Source organism: Balaenoptera ricei, chromosome 11 (assembly GCF_028023285.1).
Source record: "Balaenoptera ricei isolate mBalRic1 chromosome 11, mBalRic1.hap2, whole genome shotgun sequence".
Classification (NCBI taxonomy): Eukaryota; Metazoa; Chordata; class Mammalia; order Artiodactyla; family Balaenopteridae; genus Balaenoptera; species Balaenoptera ricei.
In genome coordinates this window covers 95,759,720-95,772,309 of record NC_082649.1, presented here as the reverse complement: position 1 = coordinate 95,772,309, position 12,590 = coordinate 95,759,720, and the positions used below count along the sequence as shown (strand labels likewise).

The following is a 12,590-nucleotide window of genomic DNA, read 5'->3' as shown; positions in this document are numbered from 1 at the left end:
CCATAAACAAGACGAAAAGACAACCCTCAGAATGGGAGAAAATATTTGCAAAGGAAGCAACTGACAAAGGATTAATCTCCAAAACATACAAGCAACTCATGCAGCTCAATATCAAAAAAACAAACAACCCAATCCAAAAATGGGCAGAAGACCTAAATAGACATTTCTCCAAAGAAGATATACAGATTGCCAACAAACACATCAAAGGATGCTCAACATCACTAATCATTAGAGAAATGCAAATCAAAACTACAATGAGGTGTCACCTCACACCAGTCAGAATGGCCATCATCAAAAAATCTACAAATGGTAAATGCTGGAGAGGGTGTGGAGAAAAGGGAACCCTCTTGCACTGTTGGTGGGAATGTAAACTGGTACAGCCACTATGGAGAACAGTATGGAGGTTCCTTAAAAAACTACAAATAGAACTACCATACGACCCAGCAATCCCACTACTGGGCATATACCCTGAGAAAACCATAATTCAAAAAGAGTCATGTACCAAAATGTTCATTGCAGCTCTTTTTACAATAGCCAGGAGATGGATGCAACCTAAGTGTCCATCGACAGATGAGTGGATAAAGAAGATGTGGCACGTATATACAATGGAATATTACTCAGCCATAAAAAGAAACGAAATTGAGTTATTTGTAGTGAGGTGGATGGACCTAGAGTCTGTCATACAGAGTGAAATAAGTCAGAAAGAGAAAAACAAATACCGTATGCTAAGACATATATATGGAATCTAAAAAAAAAAAAAAAAAAGAAAAGAAAAGAAAAATGATCAGAAGAACCTAGGGGCAAGACGGGAATAAAGATGCAGACCTACTATAGAATGGAGTTGAGGATACGGAGAGGGGGAAGGGTAAGCTGGGACAAAGTGAGTGAGTGGCATGGACATATATACACTACCAAATGTAAAACAGATAGCTAGTGGGAAGCAGCCGCATAGCACAGGGAGGTCAGCTCGGTGCTTTGTGCCCACCTAGAGGGGTGGGACAGGGGGGCGGGATACGGAGGGAGACGCAAGAGGGAAGAGATATGGGGACATACGTATATGTATAACTGATTCACTTTGTTATAAAGCAGAAAGTAACACACCATTGTAAAGCAATTATACGCCAATGAAGATGTTTAAATAAATAAATAAAAACACCCAGTCCCACACAGCCTCTTTTAGTGTCCGGGCTGCCACAGGCTCGCCACACTCTACCCCACCCTCCCCACTCTGCTCTGTGCTCTAGAAACACTGGCCTCCTCCCAGTGCCCCACCTCCTCCTACCAAAGAGCCTCTGCCTGCAACTCTCTTTTCCTCCAGCTGTCACATCCCTCACATGCCTACACATTCCTCACATCTCAGCTCAAGCAGCACTTCCTCGGAGAATCCTTCCTTCTTCCCTCAAACTACATTAAGTCTCCCCTCTAACTTACAACTCGATAGCCCCTTGTACCTCTCCCTTGTAGCACTGATCACAGCTGTATTATTCAAATGATTTCATACCATCTACCTAGTTTCCTACTAAACCATAAGCTCCATGATTGTAGGAAGCATGTTTCTTTTCACTTCTGCTCACTACTGTTTCCCCAGGACTAAGCACTGCTCCTACTACATATAGTTCAATAAACAGCTGGTTAAGAAATGAATAAACAGCACAATGAGCAGTATGGGGCAGATACTCAGTAAATGTAAGCCTTCCAGGCTTTAAAACAAAAGACATTTTACTGATTTCAAACACAATAAATAAAAATGTATAATTATACTCGTAATAATATAAATATTATAATTATATAATGTAAAATTAACCAGTATTCCATACTCACTGGAATTCCTTGTAGCTGTGGCTTATCTAGAAGATTATGTAGTTCATTTCGCGAGGCTTCTATCTTTTCACGATCTGCAGCATCTATCATGTAACTTTAAAAAAGAATAAAGTGATCTCAATGTCTCCACCATGTTCTTTGATGATCGCAATTAATAGATTTTTAAATTTTCTTAATTTATACTACTGTAACTGTTCATTAAAATAAAGTCCTCGATTTTAAAAGGCTTGCACTCAAAAATACTTTTTAATAGACTGTTCTACAGATACAAACTGCTATATATAAAATTAGATAAGCAACAAGGATATACTGAATAGCACAGCGAATTATACCCATTCTCTTGTAATAACCAATAATGGAATATAATTAAAACTACTGAATCACTATGCTGTATACCTGAAACCAACACAATATTGCAAATCAACTATACTTCAATAAAATAAGTAGATAGGTAGACTTCTTAGAGGACTAATACATGATAGTAAAACATTTATATCCAATAGCTCTTAGCTACATAAAAAACAAATAAAACTCTCATTCTATCATTCTATTTTTAAAGTCTGATGTTAATGGGATTACACTAAGAGAATATCTAAGAAAGACTGTTATTGCCCAAAATAAAAATTAAGCCTTTAAAAGTATGAAAAACAGCGTTTTCCCTTGAAACCTAAACTACTGACTGCAAGGGGGGAGACGGGGGGGGGGGGGGGGCGTGCAAGCGGCTTACACAATAGCGTTGACCCCTCTGCAGTACCGTTCCCACATGCTCCGGAAGCGGGGCTGTCCTCCTATGTCCCAAATCTTCAAATCAAGATAGACAGTTCTTAATAAAGATATTTCAAATAACACATTGAAGAAAAAAGCAGCAGAAGGAGGGGAGAAAGATCAAGCAGATATGTTCATTTCCACAATGTTAGAGCCAAACTGCTTTTCAAAAACTTGAGGTCAAACAAGCTCTTAATCTGGAAGTTCTTGGGGCCACTTCTAACTTGAAGCTCATACTGAATATGTTTACATTAGATCTAATAGGTGGTGCTTGAGCAAAGATTTAGTTTTTGTGCAATACTTTCTTTGCCTGTTAACCAATAAATTTCCAATATTGAAAATACATATTTTTTGAAATAGCACTCTTAGAATCTGCATAATCAGCCATCATCCAAATTTGAAGTCCAAGACAGAAAAAAACAGTTCATTCAGAATCTATTTAAGTTTAGTTGTCTGATTGGATATATATTAACATCTAATCGTTTTTAGTTATTCTGTACATAACAGAAAACATTCCTACCTAGGTGCTTTTCTTATATAAAATTATTTTATCCATATGAAAGCTACTACCCACAGTAATTTCACTATTATGGCTACTCTGTAGGGCTATGTAAAGGTCTGAAGTCATGATATTTATCTTTAGGAGGCTTCCAATTTAGCCATAGACATTGGAAACACGCATGAAGACACACACATGAAAAATTAGCAGCTTCATTAGATAAGCTACGGAAAGAATTCAGTAAACAGCTTCTGTGAACCACAAGAACTGGGTAAAATGGCCATAAAGTTCAGGCTATAGAAGTAAATTCCCCCCATGAACAAGGAATACAAAAATAATACTACTAATAAATTAAAAAACAGTCCAACAGTCCAGAATTCAAACCTATCAAACTTACTCTAGAAACAAAATTGTGTTAAACTAGTTAACTTTTTACTGTTTTATAGTTTTAATTTTAGGGCTTATTAGCAAAGAAAGGGAAAACTAGTTTACCATATTGGCTACCACAAATATAATACTAAATTACCAACATTATAAACAATTATTATCTTTCAATATAAAATATTACTCATGAAATAATGTAATAATATCACATTCCAAATACTCTGAAGATGGGATTTTTATTTCCTAGAAATACCTAAATCCCAAATAATACTTCTGACAACCCATATGCTAAGTTTTTTATGGGCACTTAACAACATTTCAACACACACATTTTGATCTATTAGAGCAAGAAAGAAAAAAAACTTGATTTACACTCTTTTGGAACATGCCCACTCATTAATTAAGAACTGCCAATACTCATGTAAAACGCAAAGAAACAAACAGAAAAATTCCTAGTTTGTATCTGCTAACAATGTAAATCAAGTATGGCAAGAAGCTGACGTACCTTTATTGTGACGTTACCTTTAGTTACTTTCCTCATGTTGAAGCCCACTGTAGGTATCATATCTTCACTGAATTGACCTGACTGAATGAAAGAAAACATTTTTAGACTAATCGTTGTTTATTAAAACATGTAACACTGCAAACCTTTCACATCAACATTACTCTGTACCCAACTTGGCAAATAACTAATTTTTTAGTGACGATAACAATATACCTTAAGAAAACACTCCTAACAGCCATAAATCTTGAAGAGGTGCATTATTTTTTTCATTCAAAGACACAGTCTTCCATTAAAGATACTTCTGAAACTACTATAATTTTTTACATATTTTTAAGTTTAAGAAAAGAAATACTGTACAACTACATATGAACATTTATTAATTCGTCCACCTATACGTGAATTTTTGCATACAAGGTACAAGTAAATCAGAAGTAAAAGTTCAAAGTTTTCTATTTTTAGGACTGAAATTATTTTGACAATACTCTTAAAATTCACTGTTGCTTTTCTGAGTCAGTCTTTTAACAAGGCTTATAAAATGTTTTCTTCATAAACATGATCCTCCCTTATGTAATCAATTATATTCTCTTTTTGGTTTCCGACCTTCCTGTCAGAAGACTAAAATTAAATATCTTCTAACAGTATTTATATTTTTAAATTTAAAATGTTCATCCATCTAGGATTTGATTACACAATGCAAGAAAGGTGCTTTTTACAAATGTATAACCTATAATCACCTCACTCCTCATTTAAAATTTATGTATTTATTTATTATTATTTATTTTTGGCTGTGTTGGGTCCTCGTTGCTGCGCGCAGGCTTTCTCTAGTTGCGGCGAGTTGGGGCTACTCTTCACTGTGGTGCACGGGCTTCTCATTGTAGTGGCTTCTCTTGTTGCGGAGAACGGGCTCTAGGTGCGCGGGCTTCAGTAGTTGTGGCACGCAGGCTCAGTAGTTGTGGCTTGGGGGCTCTAGAGCGCAGGCTCAGTAGTTGTGGCACACAGACCTAGTTGCTCCGCAGCATGTTGGGTCTTCCCAGACCAGGGCTCCAACCCGTGTCCCCTGTATTAGCAGGTGGATTCCTAACCACTACACCACCAGGGAAGCCCTCACTCCTCATTTAAAAATCCACACTTTCCTAACTAGATTGATGTGATACACCAAATTCCATTCAGAGACAGTTCTATATCTGAGTCTTCAATTCTTTTCCATTAGTCTGTTTATTTCTAATTGGAAATAAATTAGGACTACATGAATTACTGTAGCTTATCCTATATATTATTCTATATAGCAAATCAAGAAGTTGGAATGTTCAGGAATGTGTTTCATCTCTCGCATTTGAAATAAACTTTAGAAATTAATAATTCTGTTAAAATACTAACTGCCCTTTATCAACTCTTGATATTTAACCAAGTCTCTCCACCTAGGCACATGGTGTGTCCACTCAAACATTCAAATCCCTTATATCGTTCAGTGAAGTATCATAATTCTTTCCTAACAGGTCTTCCATCTTTCTTGTCATATTCTTTATTTTGACTGCAATTATGAAGTACACCTAATGAGTCACAATTGATACTGATTTTATATATTTACATATTCATGTATTTTATTTGCCAAATGTTTATTTCTCAAGTGACCTCTTATTTGTTAGGCACAGCTCAGGATTATGAAATATATCAACATGGGACTAATTAAACAAATGGAACTATTTTCAAGGCCCTAACATCGGCCAATTGTTCACCACACATTCATTCCAAAACTGTCTACAAGTACCAATTGTACCAAGCACAATGAATTCCGATTTTACAAATTAATTTCTTCTACATAACCCCAAAAGTGTTCTACTTTTTTTATTTTTCCCCTCCTGTTCAGTGGAGTTTGGGCTAATCTCAGAAAAAATGTGAAAGAGAGAGAGGAGAGAGAGAGAGAAAAAGAAAAAGAGAGAGGTAGAAAGAAAGAGAGAGAAAGAAAGGAAGAAAGTTAACACAACCATAATCACTACTTTATTTATACATGCAGACATTATAATTTTCAGAACTTTCACATATACAATTTATATGTGAAGATCTAGTCATGATATCAAAACTACATATATCAAAACTAGCCATAACACAAGAACAAAAAATATAACCTGGTTAAAAAATGGGCAAAGGTAAAACCAAAGGCATAATCTATGAAAGAAATAATAAGATAACTTCATTAAGAACTTCTGCTCTGCAAAAGACAATGCCAAGAGACTCGGAAAACAAGCCACAGAGTAAGAGAAAAATATGTGCAAAAGATATTCCATAAAGGACTGTTATGGGAAATATACAAAGAACTTTAAAAACTCAGCAATACGAAAACAAACAATCCAATTAAAATATGAGCCAAAGATCTTAACAGACATCTCATCAAAGAAGATAAACAGATGGCAAATAAGCATATGAAAAGATGCACCACATCATGTGTCACCAGGGAAATGCAAATTAAAACAATGAGATAACACCACAAAGCAATTAGAGTGGCCCAAATCTGGTACTCTTTGATAACACCAAATGCTGATGAGGATGTGGAGCAAGAGGAACTCTCAGTCATTGCTGATAGGTTTGCAAAATGGTACAGCCACTTTGGAAGACACTTTGACAGTTTCTTACAAAACCAAACATACTCTTACCACACAATCCAACAATGACACTCCTTGGTATTTACCCAAAGGACTTGCAAACTTAAGTCCACACAAAAACTCACACCTTAAATGCTTACAGCATCGTTATTTATAATTGTTAAAACCTGAAAGCAACCAAGATGTCCTTCAATAAGTGAATGGATAGACTGGTACATCCAGACAATGTAGTATTATTCAGTATTAAAAGAAATTAGCTATCAAGCCACAAAAGACATGGAGGAGCCTCAAATGCATATTTAATGAAAGACCCAATGTGGAAAGACTACATACTGTATGATTCCAACAGTATCACATTATGAAAAAGTCAAAACTATGAAAACAGTAAAAAGACCAGTGGTTGTCAGGGGTTGGAGAATGAAAAACAATATGGCAGTTCCTCAAAAAATTAAAAATAGAATTACCATATGATCCAGCAATTCCACTTCTGGGTATTTACCCAAATGAAAGCAGGAACTTGAAGAGGTATTTGTATAACCATGTTCACAGCTGATTTATTCATAATAGCCACAAAGTGGAAGCAACCTGAGCGCCCACCTGCAGATGAGCAGGTAAAGTGTAGTCTAGTCCTACGATGCAGTATTTTTCAGCCTTAAAAACCTTATTCATGGACTTGAGGACACGGGGAAGGGGAAGGGGAAGCTGGGACAAAGTGGAAGAGTAGCACTGACATATATACACTACCAAATGTAAAACAGATAGCTAGTGGAAAGTAGCTGCAGAGCACAGGGAGATCAGCTCGGTGCTCTGTGACCACCTAGAGGGGTGGGATAGGGAGGGTGGGAGGGAGGCATAAGAGGGAGAGGATATGGGGATATATGTATACATACAGCTGATTCACTTTGTTATACAGCAGAAACTAACACAACAATGTAAAGCAATTATACTCCAATAAAGACGTTAAGAAAAGAAAACCTTATTCATGCTACACCGTGGATGAACCTTGAAGACATTATGCTAAGTGTAAGGCCAGTCACAAAAAAGACAAATACTTCATGATTCTATTTAAATAAGGAGCCTAGAGTAGTTAAATCCATAAAGACAGAAAATAGAATGGTAGTTGCCAAAGGCTAGAGAGGGGGAAACAAGGAATTAATGCTTAGTGGGTACAGAATTTCAGATTGGGAAGATCAAAGGTCCTATAGATGGATAGCAGTGATGGTTACACGAAAATGTGAATGTATTTAACAGTACTGTACACACAAAGATAGTTAAGATGGTAATTTTAACGTTTTGTGTGTTTTACATTTTTTAGAAATGTATGATGTAAAGGGAGGCAATTATCACTACCATTTTACAGAACAAGAAATAAATTCCCAAGGTCACATAGCTCAATAGTGGTTGATTATATGTCTTAAAGATCGCCATTGTGAACTGTAATAGGCTTTAATTAATACCTAAGGAGAGGTATGTATGAGATAATGGCTCATTTATTTGGTATATTAGGAAAAGGTGCTATACATAATAAACCAGCCAAAAATTGTAGCTAAAGATTTTAGGTACCAAAACTTAAAACAGCTTGCACAGAAAGCTTTCCAAAATGAAATACATACTTGGTTAACTTCTCACAGTCTATAGAACATGATTTAATGTGTTCTTGGTGTTTCAGGGTTATTTTATAAATTGTAAAACAAGAAAACTAGGGACTTCCCTGGCAGTCCCGTGGTTAAGAATCTGTGCTTCCCAGAAATCTCTTTCATTCCTATACACTAATGATGAAAAATCTGAAAGAGAAATTAAGGAAACACTCCCATTTACCATTGCAACAAAAAGAATAAAATACCTAGGAATAAACCTACCTAAGGAGACAAAAGACCTGTATGAAGAAAACTATACGACACTGATGAAAGAAATTAAAGATGGTACAAACAGATGGAGAGATATACCATGTTCTTGGATTGGAAGAATCAACATTGGAAAATGACTATACTACCCAAAACAATATAGAGTCAATGCAATCCCTATCAAACTACCACTGGCATTTTTCACAGAACTACAACAAACAATTTTACAATTTGTATGGAAACAGAGAAGACCCCGAATAGCCAAAGCAATCTTGAGAAAGAAAAATGGAGGTGGAGGAATCAGGCTCCCTGACTTCAGACTATACTACAAAGCTACAGTAATCAAGAAGGTACGGTACTGGCACAAAAACAGAAATATAGATCAATGGAACAGGATAGAAAGCCCAGAGATAAACCCATGCACATATGGTCACCTTATCTTTGATAAAAGAGACAAGAGTATACAATGGAGAAAAGACAGCCTCTTCAATAAATGGTGCTGGGAAAACGGGACAGCTACATGAAAAAGAATGAAATTAGAACACTCCCTAACACCATACACAAAAATAAACTCCAAATGGATTAAAGACCTAAATGTAAGGCCAGACACTGTAAAACTCTTAGAGGAAAACACAGGCAGAACACTCTATGACATAAATCACAGCAAGATCCTTTTTGACCCACCTCCTAGAGGAATGGAAATAAAACCAAAAATAAACAAATGGGACCTAATGAAACTTAAAAGCTTTTGCACAGCAAAGGAAACCATAAACAAGACGAAAAGACAACCCTCAGAATGGGAGAAAATATTTGCAAACGAAGCAACTGACAAACGTTTAATCTCCAAAATATACAAGCAGCCCATGGAGCTCAATATCAAAAAAACAAACAACCCAATCCAAAAATGGGCAGAAGACCTAAACAGACATTTCTCCAAAGAAGATATACAGATTGCCAACAAACACATGAAAGGATGCTCAACATCACTAATCATTAGAGAAATGCAAATCAAACTACAATAAGGTATCACCTCACACCAGTCAGAATGGCCATCATCAAAAAATCCACAAACAGTAAATGCTGGAGAGGGTGTGGAGAAAAGAGAAACCTTCTACACTGTTGGTGGGAATGTAAATTGATACAGCCACTATGGAGAACAGTATGGAGGTTCCTTATAAAACTAAAAATAGAACTACCATATGACCCAGCAACCCCACTACTGGGCATATACCCTGAGAAAACCATAATTCAAAAAGAGTCACGTACCACAATGTTCATTGCAGCACTATTTACAATAGCCAGAACATGGAAGCAACCTAAGTGTCCATCGACAGATGAATGGATAAAGAAGATGTGGCACATATATACAATGGAATATTACTCAGCCATAAAAAGAAAGGAAATTGAGTTATTTGTAGTGAGGTGGATGGACCTAGAGTCTATCATACAGAGTGAAGTAAGTCAGAAAGAGAAAGACAAATACCATATGCTAACACATATATATGGAATCTAAAATAAAGAAAAAAGTTCTGCAAAACCTAGGGGCAGGACAGGAATAAAGATGCAGATGTAGAGAATGGATTTGAGGACATGGGGAGGGGGGAAGGGTAAGCTGGGATGAAGTGAGAGAGTGGCATGGACATATATACACTACCAAATGTAAAACAGATAGCTAGTGGGAAGCAGCCGCATAGCACAGGGAGATCAGCTCGGTGCTTTGTGACCACCTAGAGGGGTGGGACAGGGAGGGTCGGAGGGAGACGCAAGAGGGAGGGGATATGGGGATATATGTATACGTACAGCTGATTCACTTAGTTATACAGCAGAAACTAAAACAACAATGTAAAGCAATTATACTCCAATAAAGACGTTAAAAAATAATAATAATAATCTGTGCTTCCACTGCAGGGGGCTCGGGTTCTATCCCTGGTTGGGGAACTAAGATCCCACGTGGCACGCGGTGCGGGCAAAAAAAAAAAGTGAAAATACTTAAAATACTTTAAAAAAAAACCCAAAACCATGAAAACTAAATTTGATAACCCTTAAGGGCCCTTCTGGCAGTAAAATTTTATGATTACGATCATCAATTATAGTACCAGTCCATGATAAAATGATGTAGGAGGCTGCAGTATACACGGCTGCCCCTGAACTTTCATAAATGTTCATCTCTCTGTTCACCATTACTTCTCACTGCTGGCAGATGTTAACAATAACTTTCCCTAATTCACCTGGCACTGCTAATCTGCAATGGCTGAAAATTAGGTAATCAAATCTTCAGGTTTTTAATCCCCAGATGTCTTGAGTACAGCAAAATGTTCAAAAATCATTCGTTAGCTTTGATGAATGGATTTTGTGGTATAACAACTTTACAGACTTGGAAGCATTTTCAACTTCTTTCTTCGTATCAAATCTTAATCGTCACTTTTCAAAGTTTGTGTTGAATGACTAAACCACTAAGTTGGCAGTTGTGCTCTAAATAACAGAATTTATTTCTATGCTGTCGAAATGCCACTAAACTGAGACTAGCAATTCAGGAAACAAGTAGATGCTTTAGAAGTACTACTTAATTATAACTGATTCACTTTGTTATAAAGCAGAAACTAACATACCATTGTAAAGCAATTATACTCCAATAAAGATGTTTAAAAAAAAAAAAAAAGTACTACTTAATTGTGTATCATGCTATTTATTTTAACAAACACTTAAATAACATGAAGCACTGTTCTAAGTACTTAGTAAATATTAATCAATATTAACTTACTTAATCCTTATAACAACCTTATGAAGTAAGTAGCATTATCCTCATTTTTCAGATGAGAAAACCAAGGCAAAGACAGGTTAAGTCATTTGCTCAAAGTCCCGTCATTTCTAAGATCTGTGAAGAGAAGTAAAAATATGCTTTCATACCTGTCTTCCTAAATAGTGTATGAAACATAAACTGACCTTCACTTAATAACACAAATTCAAGATCACAAGTGGCACTCACTGTGATTTTGTGACAGTGGACAGAACTGCAGTTATCAACGTGTACCCAAAGTCACAAGGTAGTATCTTTGGAATATGGCTTGGGACAAGATAAAATTGAAGCAAAATAAGACGGTAAAAAAAAGACTATCTCAAGGTCCAGGAATCTTATCACCAATTACACTACTTACTAACCACATGCAAGTCATCTTACCCTCAGGATTAAGCTTTCTTACTAGAAAAAAAGGTACTTGGAAGAGTATTTCCAAAATCACTTCCAGCTCTAACATTTATGGTTTTATGTTTTATTCATAGGCCTCTCATTTAAAATATAGTTAAGCAAGAGATGAATGCCTACAGCAGTAGGAAAAACGTGGCTCTTTTTTCTTTTCTTCCAAAAATTCATTAGTATACCAAAGGCTAAAAGCAGACCTTGTCCCATAAAGTTTTGTTAGTGTCAACTTCAGCACACAGAGCTTACCTAAATTTATTACTGCAGATCGTAGGAATGAGGCAAATAGAAAAGGGGAAGGAAAGAGAACAACCAAGGTAAAAGTTAACACCAGGAAGGCAGAAAACATGAGGCAGTGGACCTGTAGTAGTGAAAGGACACTTCACTGAGCATACTCTAAGACAATAAGAATGGGGGAGGGGCCTATTCTTTGTAAACAGGTTAATGTACAGATATGTACCATGCAGCACTGGCTGCTTATATACCATGATATCTGACACTAGTGAGAACACAGTGAAATAAATACTCATACATTTCAGGGCTTTAAAGTAGAGATTCCAAATGGAACAGATTAGACTTCACCATTGCTCTTTTAAATGAACAAATGCAGATATCAAGCTATTAACAACATGGGAGAAGAATTTTCTCTTTGCTTAATCTGTTCCTCTGTAGTAGCAGTCCAATCCAATTCAATAAACTTTAAACACAAGTGGAAAAATACCTGCTTTGACAAATGTCTCACAGTTTCTTTCTCTAAGAATCTTTTTATTTTTTAAGGCTTTAGTTATCAAGCTACTTTGTAAAGACAGAATGGAAGAGCACAACAAAAGACTCATACTAAATTTCTCCTTTCAGCCAGAAGAAACTACTTTCACATGTTAAGCAGAGTGGTCTTCTCACACTATGACTCAATTGTTTAATCGCCAAAATTTACACATTTGACAAGTGAGAAGATATGGCCAATAAATACACAAGT

General features: G+C 36.2%; 1 protein-coding gene across 1 annotated transcript in view; it reads right to left on the bottom strand.

Annotated features, from left to right (window-relative positions):
- Positions 1–12,590, bottom strand: part of ARL8B (ADP ribosylation factor like GTPase 8B) — a 61,478-nt gene that overhangs the window by 16,066 nt on the left and 32,822 nt on the right. The window contains 3 exon segments of the mRNA XM_059940231.1: positions 1,822–1,915; positions 2,549–2,622; positions 3,975–4,055. Coding sequence (XP_059796214.1) covers positions 1,822–1,915; positions 2,549–2,622; positions 3,975–4,055 — 249 coding nt within the window.